This window comes from Myotis myotis, unplaced genomic scaffold (genome assembly GCF_014108235.1).
Source record: "Myotis myotis isolate mMyoMyo1 unplaced genomic scaffold, mMyoMyo1.p scaffold_m19_p_18, whole genome shotgun sequence".
In the NCBI taxonomy this organism is placed as follows: Eukaryota; Metazoa; Chordata; class Mammalia; order Chiroptera; family Vespertilionidae; genus Myotis; species Myotis myotis.
In genome coordinates this window covers 14,708,583-14,727,771 of record NW_023416322.1, presented here as the reverse complement: position 1 = coordinate 14,727,771, position 19,189 = coordinate 14,708,583, and the positions used below count along the sequence as shown (strand labels likewise).

General features: G+C 36.7%; 1 protein-coding gene and 1 non-coding gene across 10 annotated transcripts in view; both read right to left on the bottom strand.

The window, feature by feature from the left end:
• RPS6KC1 (ribosomal protein S6 kinase C1) overlaps window positions 1-18,798 on the bottom strand; it is a 159,755-nt gene extending 140,957 nt beyond the window's left edge. For 7 of the 9 annotated variants that reach the window (XR_004973439.1, XM_036344812.1, XM_036344810.1 and 4 more), the window contains exons 1-4: window positions 18,564-18,798; window positions 11,334-11,369; window positions 5,234-5,354; window positions 210-325 (exon numbers count right to left, since the gene is read on the bottom strand). Coding sequence is in view for 7 of the 9 variants with exons in the window: in XM_036344812.1 (XP_036200705.1) it covers window positions 210-325; window positions 5,234-5,354; window positions 11,334-11,369; window positions 18,564-18,668 (378 nt within the window). In the remaining 2 variants the exon portion in view is untranslated. Of the gene's footprint in view, window positions 1-209; window positions 326-5,233; window positions 5,355-9,620; window positions 9,737-11,333; window positions 11,370-18,563 lie in introns of all 9 variants that reach the window. The other 2 variants (XM_036344817.1, XM_036344811.1) reach the window with 2 other exon arrangements.
• On the bottom strand, window positions 1,438-1,543 carry LOC118673882. Its single transcript, XR_004973534.1, has one exon. It is a non-coding gene; the product is annotated as a U6 spliceosomal RNA (small nuclear RNA).
• Window positions 18,799-19,189: the final 391 nt, after the last annotated feature.

Here is a 19,189-nt window from a genome sequence, read left to right as displayed (position 1 = left end):
TAGAGTGGCTATATTAAAATCATACAAAGTAAGGCTTTAGTAAGTACTACCAGAGACAGAGAGAGATAATGCATAAGACTGAGCAATTCATCAGGAAAACATACCCATTATAAACATACATGTATATGCCAACAGAGCCCCCAAATAAAGTAAAAATTAACACTAGAAAACGTAGGTATTTAATAAAATACAAAGTATTTTAGAAAGACCTTGAAAAAATCTTCAAGCTGTTTACTGTTATAAAGAGCAGGAATATTGGCAGAGAACTGTAGCAAGTCTTCGGCACACTGTCTTCTCTCTTCAATAACAGTTTCATCAAATCGTCCTACAATTAAATAAGAATCAGCACAAATAAAGAAGGATCAAACACCGGTTTATGACAACTGATGTTCACAGAGCAGAAAGCAGCAGCAGACCTATCACTGACTATTTGCTGTGCTGATTATGCAACCTTCAGAAGTCAAATCTAGTCTCCCCAACTGGGATCAGCAGCAGTCACACCAGAAAAATAATGTTTCTAACAAAAAATAATGTTTCTGGCAAAAAAAAGAGGCAGAGATGTCAACTCAAAAATAAATGGTGCCATCATCATCTAAGGTCTGTCAATATAAGCAACTTACCATTTAAAAAGCTGGCGATTTGAAACTAAAGTTGAAAAGAGAATTGTAAAGGTTTTCTATAGTAATTTAATACACATTGATTATTAATTATTAATGTAATTACATAAATAATTTTCCCTTTCCTACTTTCGATTTACAAAGGAATTGAGGAGAGGAAAATATGAGAACATCTGTATATCAATAGGGTCAAAAACTTCAGTTTGAAGAAAAAAGCTTTTTCAGCCAAATTCCATGTGTGAGGCTGTCAGACACCATGACAACATGCTTGTGAGAAAAAGGAGAACACACAGCACCAGTGATCTGTTTTACAAGGTGATAGAAAGGTTGTATTTATAGAATTTTAATTATATATACAGTGTGAATGCTAATGAGGTATTTCAAACATGACCATTTTAACCACTCTCAGACCAGACTACCAGTTTGATACCATGTATCATACTGATGGCAATACAGGTTTAAAAAAATACGATTATTAAGAGCAACATCATCACCTACTTAAACATTTCCAGTAGCTTTGCAAAATGTTAACTGAAACTGAGGCACAAAGAGATTCCTAGTTATACTGCCCAATGCAACAATTTGAAATCGAACCACTGAATACCTCAGCTCAATGTGTCTCATGCTTATGGTGAAGTGTCTACTTCATGGTAACTAAAAGAAATGGTATTACTGTATATTTTTTAATTAGATTTATTGGGGTAGCATTGGTTAATAAAAGTATATAGGTTTCAAGTGTATAATTCTGATATATCATCTGTATATTGCATTGTGTGCCCACCACTCAAAGTCAAATCTCCTTCCATCACCATATATTTACAAAAATATGGAACACATCACGAATTTGCGTGTCACCCTTATGCAGGGGCCATTCTAATCGCCTCTGTATCATTCCAATTATAATATACTAGAGGCCTGGTGCACAACATACTGCTGCACTCGCTAGCTGTGAGCCCAGCTTCTGGCTGACACTCTTGCATTGAGTGTCTGCCCCCTGGTGATCAGTACGTGTCATAGCGACCGGACATTCTGCCGTTCGGTTGATTTACATATTAGGGTTTTATTATATAGGATGTGCTATCTAAGCTCAATGTATCTCATGCTTACGGTGAACTATCTACTTCATAATGTTAGCAGCGATAATGGCACCAGGTGTTAGACCAGTGGAGTCAGACCAGATCTTGCTTCAGCAACTTAGGTACTAGATACTTGAGTTTTAGCTAAGAATTAATTCATTACTAAGACTCAAGATTTAAAAGAAAGTTTATTTAGAAAGTCACAGAGGTAAAAGAAAGAAGAAATGGGCTCAGAAAATAAGTTACAGAGGCAAAAGAAAGGCCCTTGTTGCATAGGATCGCCTGCAGGGAGGTGGGTGGGGAGAGGGCTGTAGGCATGCTCCCAGGAGAGAGAGCCACACTGGGTCCTGGTCTTGAGGGTATTTATCTGGAGGGCTCAGGGGAGGATTCCAATAGAATATTCATCAGCTTTCTAGGTGTGTCCTTACAGGGTCATGGCCTCTAATGATTCGTCAGCATCAGAGCAGGGGGTCATTACAGCTGGTCCTGATATCAGCCATGGCATCGCCAGTCTGGTTCTGCTGCTTTTCTGGGCCTGGAGCTAAACCACAACTGAGGCCGATATGTTATCCCTAGGGGTTAATGCTTAAGGGAGTAGTAGTGCAAGGGCCCGCATGGGAGTCACATGAGGCCACTCTTGAGCCCCGGTTCCTCCTCCCAGGGGGTCTGCTACATGACTAGCAATATGTCAGGAAAGGTTAGGAGAGAGTCAGAACTTCCTGACCAGCTACATGAAAGGTCAGGGGGTCTAAACCACATGACCAGTGATATGCTAGAAGAAAATTTACCCTGGGGGCGAGGTCCTTGTTTTTCCAGTTTCACCCATTACTACATACCGTGGCCTTTCTGCCCTAGTGACCTTCTGTAATCTGGCCAACGTCTTTGTTCTGCTCATGTCAGTCTAACGGTCAACCACAATGGTAACTAAAAGAAATTGCTTTAGAGTTAGACCTGAATTCTTTCAGTCTTTTTTCTGTAAGTTGGAAAATTTTGCAAATTAAAAAAAAATGGAGGAAAATTAGTTGCTACATTGATGAAATGGAGAATTGGAAGGGAAAACAACTAACTCAGTCTGATGGAAACACAGAAAACTTACTAGAAGAGGAGACATCTAAAAGTATGAAAGGTTAGCGAAAAATTTCACAGTGGCCCTGGCCGGTTTGGCTCAGTGGATGGAACGTCGGCCTGCGGACTCAAGGGTCGTGGGTTCGATTCCGGTCAAGGGCATGTACCTTGGCTGCGGGCACATCCCCAGTGGGGGGTGTTCAGGAGGCAGCTGATCAATGCTTCTCTCTCATCGATGTTTCTGACTCTCTATCCCTCCCCCTTCCTCTCTGTAAGAAATCAATAAAATATATTTAAAAAAAAAAAAAAATTTCACAGTGGAACAGTGCAACACTAAAGAAAGAGATACAAGAGAGTATGTATGTTAGGGAAATGGTAAGCTGAGCAACAGATAAGAGCTAACAATAGCTGATAATGTATTGAGCATTGAACTAGACACATACAGATATAATCCTCAAAACAGGAAGGTATTATTCCTATCTTACCAATAAGAAAAAAGACTCAGATGTTAATTTGTATTAAGATCATACCACTAGTAAATAGTGGATAGAGGTTTGGGCCTAAATCTATCTGATTCCAAAAGGTATGTTCTTTTCACTATAATATTAGAACATTACATATCTGATGGTTCTGCAAATTACAATAGGTCTGTATTTTGTTGCTGAGGCTTATATACTAAAACTGTGAGAGTAACTAAAAAGACAGATGATTAACCAACAATTCCCTCCACACAACCACAGCTGCTGCCTACAGGGTTCATTGCAGTTATCAAGTATTACAAATGGACTGTACCATTCACTGAGAGTGATAAATTGCTTACTTATTAAGATTAATAAGAAACTTTCACTCTATAATATGTAAGAATGAGGAGAAAAGTTGAAGATAATCCTTTAGCAGCAAACAATAATAGCTAAGAAGCAATTCGGAAGCCACTCCCTTTCACCAAGAGACAAGCTTATTGTTTTAAAAGCCAGGTTGTGTATCTTCCAACATTGAATTTAAAGATATGTGTGCACAGTTAAATTCTACAGTTCAGAAGGTTTAAGGTAAAAAGTAAAAATAGGTCTCCTCCCATGACCTCGGAGGTTTTGCACATTATACAAATGTGTGTAGGTACGTCTTCACACAAATATGTATGTCTATTTATTTATTTTTTTTTTTAAATATATTTTATTGATTTTTTACAGAGAGGAAGGGAGAGAGATAGAGAGTTAGAAACATCGATGAGAGAGAAACATCGATCAGCTGCCTCCTGCACATCTCCTACTGGGGATGTGCCCGCAGCCCAGGTACATGCCCTTGACCGGAATCGAACCTGGGACCTTTCAGTCCACAGGCCGACGCTCTATCCACTGAGCCAAACCGGTTTCGGCATGTATGTCTATTTAAATATAGATGGGATCTTACTAAACACATTGCTGGGCAATATTTGTTTCCTATATCTTAAAAATATACCTCGGCTATATTTCCATACCAATATATCTAAAATTTTAGCTGAAGAATTCTATGCATTGACTAAATTATGGCACATTCATACAATCACATATTGTACAAATACAGTTTATTTTCAGTATTCTATTGAAAATGCTGCAAGGAACACCCATGAACATGTACATACGTGTGTGTGCACAAATTTGTGTGTGCGTGTAAGTGTTCTTAAAACATGGTCCACGGACTGCTGAGGGTTCCCTAAGGGCCTTACAAGAGATCAACAAGGTCAAAGCAATTTTCATAATGTGGTTGCATTTTTCACCACACTGACATTTGCACTGATATCTAAAACCAATGGCAGTAAAACTGCTGGCCTCTTAGCAGGAATCAAGACAATGGCACCAAACTACACTTACTGCTAATGATCATATTCCTTACTGCCACTTACTCGTATTAAAATTTCTTTAAATGCCAGTTTCACTTAAGAATATACTTGATAACGCAGAAAATTTACTAACTTTATTTATTAAATCTCAACCCTTAAGACCATTTCTTTTTAAAAATCTGTGGGGGGAAAAAGCAAACTGTAACTACTGAGACTTGCTATCCAAGTCTAAATATAGGTTGGTTGTTTTTTTAATTTCCTTTAGAGATCTATGATATTAACAACATTTTGATATTATATGATAAATGGGTCAACATTTGCAAGAAATATGCAAAGTATAGACCTTAAAAAATCAAAAATAAATCAGAACTATAATAATAATTCAACATCATCTTTTCTTATGTTCTCACACACTTTTTATTTGATTGGTTGGAGTTGCTGTGCTGCTGTTTCATAGAAGAGAGGAGTAAATGTGTTCTGAGTTAACAAAACTATATCAAGAACATGAAAACAACTTCAGGTGCCTGATGCTTGCTACATGGTATGAATTATTGTAATAAATAAAGGGTCCTCTACCTTCATGGCACAGTATTTCAGCATATGTGCATAATTAGCTAATCATCATGTTTTAAAACCACAAATTCAAAATAATCACTTACCAAACACTTTTCCTTTAGCAAATGGAGGAAACAATTCTGAATGTCGAAATAAGTTTTTATGAATTTGCCATAGTTCCTTGTGTAGTTTCTTAAAGTCACTGTATCTCTTCCACACGATTATCTAAAGAGAGAAAAAAAATGTGTATCTCGGCTCAGATATCTGAACATAATTGTTTCTTTAGTGTTCAAAATTGTCATACCAAGACAAACAAGTGTATGTTCTAACCAATATGGTTACCTGTCTAAAATTAACTAGCATTTGCTTTAAAAATATAGAACAGCAATTTTCCCTCCAAATGTCCCAACTTTTAAATTTCATTATTTTATTTTTTTTAACCATAATGAGAACACTTTATTCTTTTGTACAGTTTGCAACATCTTATGTCTAAAGCTTAGTCATTTTTCTACCTATGGAAAAAAATAAGCAAATAATGGTATGACCAAGCAAAACACTAGGGGGAAATGTCATTTTGTGTCAAAACATTAATTATAGTTAGCAATCAAGTTTTACTACATTTTTAAATGAAAGTTGCATTTAAATAAGTACTGTCTTGTTCAAACTGGAAAAACATTCAACTTGGTACAAAGGTCTATCCTACCTAAAATCTCATTTAACCTCTTCAAAATCCAATTACTACTGGCCATGGAAATGAGCTAGATGTCAAAATATATATTCTGTCTCAAAAACAGCATATTTATAAACACAAAGTAATTAATTTAGACAATTTTTAAGCACGAAGTACATACTCAGCATTTGCCTAAAAGGATAAACAAAGTGAATAACACTGAGGGAAAAATAACTATGTAGCAAGTAATTAACATGAACTTTTTATTTCATAAATCTCAATTTAAAGTAGTAATAAATTTCTGAAAGCAAGGTGAATCTTGATCAGAATACCATTAAAAGTAGTATATTTCAAAAATAACATTCATTTAGATTATACAGCATATAAAAAATAAACATACCTTCATTATTTCTAATTATTGTTTAACCTCGTTCAGATTAAATTAGGAAAAAAACTTTATAAAGGAAAAGAACTTGAACATGGCCTTGATATCACTGATTCACCCCCTCAGTCTCCACAAAATGAGTAAACTACATTTTAAATTCCATCACCTAATATATTGGGGCCTTTGCTAAAAAAAAAAAAAAAAAAAAAAAAAACTACTACCTCAATTCTAACAAAGTCAATATTAAAAATTTACTCTATGTATGTGTGAAATCCTTCACTAAACTTTGTCAAACTACCAAAAATTCTATCATGATTAATAAGTTTCTTGTTTCTAACACAGACATAATCTAGGGGACTAATCAAACTGTTGCATGAAGTAACTTAAGTAAACTGCTCCCTCCTGATGCTTGCTTTTATTCATTTACTCAACAACAAAAGTGGTCATCAAAACAAGTATTTCATGGCCCTACTTTGTGCTAGGTACTGTGTTGGCACAAAGAATGAAGAAATGAGAAAAAAACCCTGCCCTCAAAGAGTTCCAGTCTAGTGAGGAAGATAAGCCAACACAGTAAGCACATCACAAGACAGCAGCGCGATCAACCCTAGAAGGGGCAGCCCAGGGCGATGTGGAAGGAGCACCTCCACCAGCATTGGATCTCTAAGAAGGCTTCACAGAAAGTATTACCTTCGGTGAGTGACCTAAAGGGGAGTAGTGATTAAACCAACAAAAATACAGACAGAAAGAAGGGTTGTAGATGAAGTTTTTAAAAGGAGAACGGTGCCAAATATAATTATTGCAATTTTAGCTTTGCAACTGGATAAATGGTGATGCTATTCCCTAAGAAGAAAAGCCAAGGGAGAAAAAGCTGTTTGGCGATAAGAACAAAGTTCAACTTTAGATACATTTAATTTAGGTACTTGTGACACATCTAATTGGAGATGTCCCATAGGGTGGACGGGTTTATGGTTCGAGAGCAAGAACTAAGCAAGATGAATTAATTTGGGGTCAAGCAGTAAAGGTTGCTCAGCATCTGTAATGAGATGAGGAACCTAACAACAGAATGATGCGGAACCTTAACGCCCAGGGGCCAGGAGAAGTAAGGAAAAGAACACCAAGTGCAGAGTGTTTAAGAAGCTTGACTATGCCGTGAGAGAGGGTACAGAGAAGAAGAAATGTTATTTTAAGATGGAAGTGAATGTGACAAATGCTGAGGGCAAAGAACCAAGAGTTCCAGTAAAAGACAAAGCAAGAGGAATTGAGAGAGCCAGATCAATACTTGAAAAGCAAAGGTCCTTGGAATAGGTAAAATTAAAGTGATTTTAATTTTCCTATTCTGTGCTTCTCTGTAGTTTTTAATTTTAATACATGAACATAATTCTGCCATGGGAAAAAAACAATGTTACTTTCATATTTTTAAAATAGAGCAAATTATGGTGGTACCACAGTGCCAAAGGGCTTAAGGAGAAAATGAGTGACTGGCTTGTAAAAGTAATCTTACATAAGATAAATGTAAAGCCATTATAAACTAGAAATTAGAGCTATTCAATAGACTATAGAGCTCATGGAAACAAATCTGCAGATAAAATGTATATTCTATTTAGGGTCACTGTAAAATAAAGGCAGTGTAACTTAAGGGGCAAAAGTTAATTTAGTCATAATAATGATAATAATACCATGGTATACAAACCAGTAGATTGTCAGAGCAAGAATAAGAACCACCCCACAAGGTGAGAATCTGTGTTTCTTCACCATGTCCTAATTTATTCACTCCCATATTCCTTATTTTCACACTACAACTTTAGAACTGAATGATCTAAGAACAAATGTAAACCCTCAAGAAAGCAGGAAACCAAAACATCACAAAATGTCACCATTTACTGACTCCTTTTAAGTTTGGACATTTCTAGAAACCTTAAAAATGGAAAAGTAAACAGAAGCACACTCCCATTATATGAACAAGTATAAATGTTTATAATTAGACTACACATAGTCGCAACAGATACATGCAAAAAATTATTTTCTCTAATAATCAAATTTTTCCTATTATAGAAAAAAATCAAGGGGAGTGGGTGGAGGTGGGAGAGCACATAGATGGGTTAAATTGTGATGGAAAAAATAAAATGAAATAAAAATCACTGTTTAACAGCTACTGCTGTATTGAACCATTTCTGCAGAAATTTCTTATTCATTAAAATTATGAGTAAAATTCCTCAATTAAATAGTAATTTAATGACAATCATATATAGACTACAAATTTAATAAAAGCTTAATTATTATTAGAAACATTCCCTTATTTTTACATTAAAAAGTTTTAAGATAACTTCATTTTTTAAGAATATATTTTATTGGTTTTTTACAGAGAGGAAGGGAGAGGGATAAAGAGTTAGAAACATCCAGAGAGATACATCGATCAGCTGCCTCCTGCACACTCCCTACCGGGGTTGTGCCCGCAACCAAGGTACATGCCCTTGACGGGAATCGAACCCAGGACCCTTTAGACCGCAGGCCGACACTCTATCCACCAAGCCAAACTGGTTAGGGCAAGATAACTTCATTTAATGATACCAAAAACCTTTAGATCTCTTGTATTTTACAAAACCACTCAATTCAATTAACTTTTCCTTTTTACTCTTCCACAGTACTAGAACCTGCTGAATCATCTACCATACTATTACTTACTAATTTTCTTTCCCTTGACACATTTCTGACACCAGTAAAATGTACTACCTACAGAGAAACAGAGCCAGATAGATTACTCTCTTTAAAGGGTGGGAGAGGGAGGGCATATTTCCACCTCTCTCTTTACTTGATACAAGTATTCATGCCCTAGAGACTCTTCTGAACAAGAGGCCACACTGACTGTTATTGCTCCCCCTCCAATTCATCCATGCTGCTCTTAATAAATAAAAATTTAGAGAAAAAGTCTAACAGATAAGAAAAAAAAGCTGATAATTTTAAAATTATTTATTCCATGTTAGTATTTAAGCATTCTTAGGAAGAAAACACTGCACGTGCTAAGGTAGGTAGGTAGGTATGTATGTATGTACGTATGTATAAAACAAACAGCAAAATTTCTCATTTTATAAGGAGAGCATATTTTTAGCCCTATATTTGGTTAGATTAAGTATACATTGACTAATCCTCAATACTCCTGCAAAGTCTAAATTCTAAAGCAATAACTAAATGAATCAATTAACAGAAAGAGAAAGTAAAAGAAAAGGAAATGGAAACAAATTCTAAATAAAGGGTGAGTTCCTCTCCTTAATGAGAATCCCAATGTTTCAATGAAACATATGGGAAACTAAAAAATATTGTTATAATTTTGAGGTTATTCTATATTTTAAGAAGCCAAATAGAAGACATGGTTGTTTTGGGTTTTTTTATAGCATTTCTAACAAAGGACCATGCAATCATCTAACTAAAGGACACTTACAAGAGTTTTCTGATGAATGGTTCACCAACAGTTGTTATTATAAAAGAGTTTTTCCAAAAAAAGGATTAAGGAAATGGCAGAGAGTATGTTCATGATAGGTTGGTTCAGGATTCTCCCTGGAAAAGGGGAACATCAAGCTACAAACTACAGCATAGCAATCAGACAATATTTTCAAAAGAAACACAACCCACTTTCAGTTTAAGAGAGTTGTAAATTTCAAAAGCAGAAAACCCTGGCATTGACTACTAATTCAACACTCTAAAGAATTCTAAATCCTAAAGAACAGTTCATACTAATCAGCTGACACTTAAGTAGAGAGAGTACTTCAATCAATGGTGCAAATCACTTTCTCTGCCATTTTAGAAGGATAGATATATAGATACATCTTCTTTTCTTCCAAAATAACATTACAATAGTCTCTTCATGGCTATTGGGGCTAGAGGATGTAGGGAGGAGTTAGATATCTTAAAACCCTAGGAAAATAGTAAGGAATCTTTTAAAAATATGTCCTTTATTGAACTAATTTTTAACCATAGGAGAAAAAACAAATACCATATTAGATATAATAAGAAATGGTAATGTATAAAAGTCAAAATATATTCTAAATCTGATGTCACATCACAAACCAAGCAGTACCAAACAATCCACTTAAATGTATGAATCAAGCAAGATTTTTCTGTAAGAAGTAGTGGGGCTTATGGCTAAATCTAAAATACATACCCCACCTAAAGACATTAAAATTCAATAAAAAATAAAAAAATACTGTTGCAGAATTAAGACTGCTCATTTACAATGTCTGTTTCTTTAGTAAGAAATAAAATCCCCAACATGCTATGTTCTTCTAATCTTAGTGAAAATGAGATCAAGGTGATCACTTTGGAAGGTATATAAATGTCTAATCATTATGTTGTGCACCTGGAACTAATATAATACTGTATGTCAACTGTAACTAAACAATAAATTAATTTTTTAAAGAAAATGAACAAGCACTAATATAAAAGTAAATTTTAAAACTGTTAAAATAAGTAAGCTCCTCAGATAGGATTCCTAAAGGTATATAAGTACAAAATAATAATAAATACAGAACCACAGTTTTAAGCAAAAACCTTAACAAACTGGTATCATTTTAGAGAAAGGGAGAGTTGACAAAAGAAACTTAGCATCTACAAAATTTAAAAAAGAAACATCTACACACAAAGCAGTTTTCCAAGATGTCAACATGTCAACTCAATATAAAAATGGAAGTACACAGAAACCCATAACTTAATATTATAATCTTTAAAATGAATACTAGTTACCAAATACTTTTCAAGTTTATATTAATCAGGCATCATAATTTAGAAATAGTTAAATAGGAGCCCTTAACTAATATTGAAATCTGATGAGTATGAGAAAAATTATTACATTATTAAATAGCACTATAATTCCTAAAAATCTTATTTTTATAATTTAACATCGACTAAAATCTAACACATATTTAATACATCTGAATAATCTTCAAATTCTTAGTCATATAACTTAAAACCTATGACAACTTAAAATATACTTAATAGGTCTGAACTAGGATACTTCTGATACTGTTTTGTGAGCTGAAGACAATCTTTACACAAACATACCAACACAAAGACTGACAAACAATTCAATTTGTTCAATCGAGCATTTAGTTAATTTTTTGTCAAATATATAAAATAAAATTTTCATATAACATGTTACCTCCTGGACATCCTCTGGATTTCTTCGTGAAATAACCTGAAACAAAACATACACAGAAACATCTCATCATTATCAAAATTTAAGATTTCACATTTGTATAATTACTTTCAATAATATTTGTATAAAAATTTCAATTTGCTTAAAGCAGCGGTTCTCAACCTGTGGGTCACGACCCATTTGAGGGTCAAATGACCCTTTCACAGGGGTCACATCGCCTAAGACCATCGGAAAACACATATATAATTACATATTGTTTTTGTGATTAATCACTATGCTTTAATTATGTTCAATTTGTAACAATGAAAATACATCCTGCATATCAGATATTTACATTACAATTCATAACAGCAGCAAAATTACAGTTATGAAGTAGCAACGAAAATAATATTATGGTTGGGGGTCACCACAACATGAGGAACTGTATTAAAGGGTCGCAGCATTAGGGAGGTTGAGAACCACTGACTTAAAGCATAAGGAAATAGCCTTAGCCGGTTTGGCTCAGTGGATAGAGCGTCGGTCTGCAGACTGAAGGGTCTCGGGTTCAATTCCAGTCAAGGACACGTACCTCAGTTGCAGGCTCCTGGCCTGGTCAGGGGCATGCGGAAGGCAACCAATGTGTCTCTCTCACATCTCACATCAGTATTTCTCTCTGTCTCTCCCTCACCCTTCACTCTCTCTAAAATTCAATGGAGAAAATGTCCTCGGGTAAGGATTTAAAAAAAAAGAAGGAAATACCATATTATGTCACTTACACAGAACTCAGCTATATAACTTCACTATCTGAAACACATACTAAAAAATCCAGCAAAAAGGCAGCTGAAATAAAGTCCAAATACTAAAGTTCATGTATTACATTTACACGAGAATGCCTCAGCCTTCACTTTCACTTGACATTATTCTACCAAACTTGTCTAATCCTCTTCTCAGACTCCATATAAATTAAAAATATATAAAGCAGCTGCAAATGGACAAAGTATACAGGGATTGCTCTGAATTATTTCTTACAACTGGAAGTGAATCTACAATTAAGCTCAATAAAAATTTCAATGAAAAAAAAAAATACAGCCACAATGCTCAGATACACCAATATCTATGAGAAGTAATCACTGACCACCTAATGGTGAAGAAAACAAAAGTAACTTATAAAAAATTATAATCAGCATTCAAGGGCAATGCTATCTTCATTCTCTGAGCAAAGAGGAGGAGGGAGGATTCTTTCAGATTTCTCTAATTACAAAAGCCAAAAAGTCTAACACCATTTAGAAAGATTTCCTCACAAAACTAGAAAAGAAGGCTGGGTGCTTAAATCATTAAAAAGCAATGTAGAGTGGGAAAATCTCACATTAAATACATAATAACATCTATGTAAATGTAAAATTCATGAACTTGATGCTACAATACGCATTTTGCAAAAACTAAAAGATACATTAAACACATAAAAATGGTTGCCTATAGATGAAAGGAAGAAAACATTTTTGATAACTACTGACAGTACCATGAACTGGGGATTAGGATCAACTCAACACTACTGCAGCCCAAAACAAAAACAGCAGTAATTGTTTATGTACTCCACAAAACCCTGTCAACCATTAGATTTTACTTATTCTTTCACTTATTCAACAAATATTAGTGCCTACTCTGCAGGTAGGTACTGAAGTATAATGGAGAATACATCAGGCTTGATTCCTATGCCACTACACTATAAAAACATAATCACTTGCCAGATACCTTACCAAGTTCAACCAAGTGACAACCCACTATGAGGTGTTCAGTAGACCCACAGGTGTAATCTCATTTAAATCAGTTAAGAATGTGTCCTCTGGCGTGGACACCAAAAACAAAGGGGTTAGAATAACATGGGCTGAGCCTAGATGTCCATTAGTAACAACTCTTTCTAATTATATAATTCTATTCAGCAAAACTGATGAAAAATAAGAAAACCAATCAGAAATCTGAAGTAAGAATATGACCATACTGAAAATGAACAAAGTTGAACCCTGAGACCAAGCTATTTATAACTTTTAATACTATATTAGCAATGATCTCAACAAGTAATATCAACTCTAAAACAAAAATACAACATTCACTCTGATATAGACTGTTACTACTTCGTAATCTTTCCCTGAGGTGAATTTCAATATTTTGTCACAAAATTCAGCCAACAAATTCCATAAAAGTTGGAATTTAAAGCAGTGATATCTTTCATTTAAAGTTCATAAATTTCTGTTCCAAGCGTTAACTACCAATGGCTCATTAAGTACTTACTTGAGAAGTCTCGATAGATAGATGATAGATAGATAGATAGATAGATAGATAGATAGATAGATAGATAGATATAGATAGAATTCTATTGCCAAGTCATGTTGAAAATTATTACCCTAAAGCACTGCTTCACAAACCAAACTGCATGGAATACTGGTATTCTTTAAAATCAGTGATCTCAAAAGACTAACGATGAACTCAGTTTACCTTTGTTTAAAAAAGAAACACACAGTACTTTATGATGCCTTGTAAATCTCCAAAAGGAAACTATATAGTATTTCCCAAGGTCATCTATCTACTCTACTTTCTATTTTTATCATATGTTTTTTATTTATTATTATTTTTGTATTTAGTGTGACACCTACTAAAATTTGGAACACAGTGGAAAATGCTACTGTGATGTTTGTGATCCATCCGCCTCTGTTAATGTCAAAAGCAAACGGGTACTAGATTTATCGGGGTGATCACTTTTTAAGTTATATAAATGTCTAATCACTGGGTTATACAACTGAAACTAATATAATATTGTATGTTAACTGTAATTTAAAAATAAAAGATTTTTTTTAAAGACATAGTATTAAGCTACAGTTTACAAGGATATAAGCTTAGGAAGGAAGGCAGGGGAGAGTGGGTGGGTGAGAGGTAATCAACAAAAGACTAAATATATATATATATATATATATATATATATATATATATATATATATATATATATATATATATATATATATACACACACACACACACACACACACACACACAACCCATGGACAGGGACAATTTGGTGGTGAAAGCCTGGGGTGGGAGATGGGGGCAGGCTGGAGGGGGCTAATGGGGGGAAAGGGGGACATATATAATAATTTCAAAAAGAAAGATTTTTTTTGAAAAAGGACTTAGTATTGCCGAAACTGGTTTGGCTCAGTGGATAGAGCGTCGGCCTGCGGACTGAAAGGTCCCAGGTTCGATTCCGGTCAAGGGCATGTACCTGGGTTGCGGGCATATCCCCAGTAGGAGATGTGCAGGAGGCAGCTGATCGATGTTTCTCTCTCATCGAAGTTTCTAACTATCTCTCTCCCTTCCACTCTGTAAAAAAATCAATAAAATATATTTTAAAAAAAGGACTTAGTATTAAGCTACAGTTTATAAGTATATATGCTATCAAGAGAAATAAAAGCACATGCCCATACAAATACTCGTATACAAATGTTTATAATAGCTGTCTTCATAACCAAAAACTGGAAACAACCCAAATGTCCATCAACAGGTAAACTGATTAATGGTAATATAACCATACAATGGAATATCAGTCAGCAATAAAAGAGAATAAAAACAGACAACATAGTTGTATCTCAAATAATCATGCTAAGTTAAAGAAGCCAGACCAGAAAGAAAAGTGCATACTGTACAATTTCAATTATATAAAATTCTAGAAAACACACCTAATCTATCACAAAAAGGCGACCAGAGTTTGCCTAGAAACAGGGAGTGGAGAGAGGGAATTGACCACAAAGGAGCATCAGGGAGCTTCTGCCATGATGACCGTGGTGGTGCTTACACAACTACAGGTGTCCCCAAAAAATGTACACACACTGTTATGGCTGATAGCTCAATTTTGAAAATAAAATGTACTTTAATACACACTGCCTTTATAATTATTCAAAATGTGTGTCTATATTTTGGGGGACACCCAATATGTATATATTTGTCTAAACTCATCAAACTGTACACTTAAAATTGGTGAATTTTATTGTATATAAAGTAAATAAAGTCATACAAACAAAATAAAGTCATAAAGCAACACTGTCTTTTTTACATAAAGGCATACCTTTTGCTTTCCATACTCATGGAAAGAATACAAGCAAGAACTACCATTAACTTAATGTTGATGAGAAATCTATATCACAGTATGAGAATTTTGTAAACTTAGCATGATGAAACAAGCCAAAACTGCTAATCGTTTTTTTATATCTCTGTCTCCTTCAACTAAAGAATCAAAGAAACCTACAAAAGAATTTTCCAATTCTGAATAGAGGTACTTATTCTAGATAAAAAGTAATAAGCAACACAGAGTTTAACTAGAAAATATGTTAACAAGCTTGTAACTGGCCACAAGGTTCCAGAAAACTATTTTTTTTAAAAGTATAAGGGAGCCGAAACCGGTTTGGCTCAGTGGATAGAGCGTCAGCCTGCGGACTGAGAGGTCCCAGGTTCGATTCCGGTCAAGGGCATGTACCTGGGTTGCGGGCATATCCCCAGTGGGAGATGTGCAGGAGGCAGCTGATCAATGATTCTCTCTCATCGATGTTTCTAACTCTCTGTCTCTCTCCCTTCCTCTCTGTAGAAAATCAATAAAATATATTAAAAAAGAAAAAAAAAAGTATAAGGGAGATTTAAGAAGATGCAAGAGCTTTTATGCTACCCAAAATTTAATAATGATACTTCTGATTATTCTAAATCTACTCCTTCATAAAGAACCCTGCAAGGATCAATAATTTAGAGATTATTCCTTAAAGCTTAAAGTAAATCAGTAGCAGGAAACATAGAGAAGACATTTCTAATTTTTATCTCATAAAGTTCTCTCAGGAGAATACTACTTACCTGGTTAATTCTCCTGAGGAAAGATGTTTTTTTTCCTCCTTAAGTCTCAAAAAAAATTAACCAACATTTTACTTGTTTTATAATATTAAGTACAGTTACTTTTTAAGTATATCTCCATGTTGACCCTCAAACATTAAAATTAAAATCTGTCACCAAAGCAACAAATGAGGACATAAACATTTACAAAGAGAAGAAAAGCAGTGTAAGCAATTTTCAAGTTCAAATAACCACAGCAATATGTAGCATGCATATTATATAGATTTGGTTAGTCCTGAGGCAATGTGCTACTTTGTGTTCTAATTTATGTTGTCATAAAAGTTAGTCTAGTAAATAGCTCACAGCTTAAGAAAAGATACTTAAGATCTGAATCGGGTTAACCTCTCCTTTTGTAAAGTAAGAATACAAGCAATTATCATATACAGTGTTTGCTATTCAAGTTCCAAACACATTTATGCCTTCAAGCTCTTGTTGGCTCTCTCCCTTCTAGCTACCCTTCCACCTACGACGCCCTCCCCTTTTGTCACCACCTATCTGGATTCTTCTCATCTTTCACCACCGGTCTTAATTGGTACATGTTCCCAGATCCCTTGAGCCAGAAGCAATCTCTGTCTTCTGAAACCCCATAGCTCTTTTCTATTCTCTTGTGGCACTTAACACTTTCTGTCTTGTACTATACTTCTTCAAAACCTGTAAACTCTCTTCTACTATGAATATCCTTGAAAGAAGGCCCATGTTTTATTCAGCCTCTATCCCTTGCAGCATGTAGTGCCTGGAACTAAACACTTACTGAGCGTGTTGCCTAGAATGGAGAGGAAAACATTCAACAATGTTTTCTAGACACCGTGTGCCATGCACTGTCTTAGCTGTTATAAAAGGAAACAAATACCAATGATAAAGACCTATTCTGAATATACTAGAGACACAGACATATAACAGATTAATACAATATAACTGTGGTGTTATAACAAGGGATGAACGGGGTGCCATGAGGGAAACATTACATTATGTTGAAAATTGTTCCAATTCCATAAATTATATTAGGAAACTAAGTCTCAATGTTTGAAGGTCCCAAGGCCTACAATGGTTTCAAGAATGGTATAATAAGGGCCCTTAATCTTAAAAAAAACAAACTTTTACACTACACCTATATAACAACTTGACTTGCAAACAACAGGGAGTAGCAAATTTCCCTCTATTCTCAACACAGCCCTCTAGGCCAGGCCTGGTCTTATCTTTAAACAAACTTGCTCATCCCACCTTCTGACATTTGTCTCAACTGTGCACCATTTCTATAAAGCACACGCCAAGTTGTTCTCAAGACCTAGTTCCTGAGCTGTCACACATGATCACTGCATCCTCCAAACGTGTATTGTGGTATCACTGCTATCTGTACCTCTCCTTTTTCAAGCAATTCATGGCAATGATAAAGCTAATTCTGAACCTTTTGTATCATTTGGAGTTAGGCAGAAGTGGCCTCAAATCCCAGATGCGCTGCTGACTTGCAGCGTAAAGTTGGGCAAGTTACACCACCTCCGGCAACCTCAGTTTCCTCCTCGTAAAAATGAGCAGTAACTTGGGTGACGCGTACAAAATGCCTGATACATATGCATACTCAGACACACATACATTCCTACACACAGACTTACTTAATCGTACTCTTCTTTATTTCCCAAGGAGAGAGACACAAGCTCTCTTTTCAAGGAGCAAGAGCAATTTTTAGTACCAAAGCGGGTACTGCGAATTGAACCCGGTTAAGTTAACATAGAGGAGACTCGCAGCCTTTAAATGTGCTCTCAAGGCAGCTCGCCCAAGTAACCTTCCCTGGAATGTCTCCTCTGTCTCCCACCGTAAACCCTGGAAGACTCAAAGGCAAAAAGGCAGGCGGCAGAGGTCCTGGGCTGTGACCCTAACACCGACATCCTCGAGAGTCCCTCTGCCTCAGGGCAAACAATGACGCTGTATAAATGGCCGAGGGAAGAAAGGCCCATTACATAAGTAAGATAAGACAATAAATTCTATCTTTAACCTGCACATCCCTCGGAAGCAAGCAAACCCACTTCTGCAAATTTCAGCCTCCGAAGAGAAAGTTCAAATGGGATGGGGGGCTGAGTCATCCATGGAAAACCATCAACCCCTGCCCCACCGGGAACGGGGACGACTCCGCAGCCTTCCCGGGTGCAGTCCCGAGCATCCCACCCTCAGCGCTCCCCAGCCTTCCCCAAGTCCCCCCTCTGACACACGCCCGGCACCAGGCGCCCCGAGTCCCACCCTCGGCTCCGACTGGGGCCAGGCACCCCCACGCCAGGGTCCCCACCGCAGACCCTCACCTCCCAATTCAAGATACCACCCCCGCCTGACACCCGCACTCACCCGGGCGGTGACCTTATACACCGTGTAGCCCCTCGGGTGTCGCTGAGGCTCGGTGACCGTGTAGAAACGGGCCAGGTCGGCACCCCGCTCCCGAGGAGAGGTCATCCTCCCTCCGCCGCAGCCGCCGCCGCCGGCCGAGTACCATCTGGGCGCCCGGCGCGGCGCTCCCCGGGTCCCCAGTGGGGCGAAGCAGCCGCACAGCGGTGGGGGCGGTGGCTCCGCCGCGGCGCCGCTGGCGCACGGCTCTGCTTCCGGGTCGGCAGAGGAACTTCCGGGTCGGAGCCTCTTGGGGACGGAAAACTTCCTTTTAGGTTCTGAACCGCCCCGAGCCTGGGTTTGGCAAGTAGGCGAGGACCGCCGCGGCGGAGGACCAAGACGCCTCTCCCAAGTCTGCTTATGCGCTAGCGCCGTCCCCTTCCGGATTCTGTGACAGCTGTTACGGCCACGACATTCCGGTGGCAGCTTGACCTCCATCCCCTGCCCCGCCGGTGTGCACAAGTATTAAGGGTGGAGCGATACCCTGGCCGAGCATCTTCTTTCCTTCCCCACTCACGGTCTATCGTTTTAAATACCTACAATAGCATTTGAACTTTCCGCAGACATGACTCTTTCTTCTCTCTAACAGG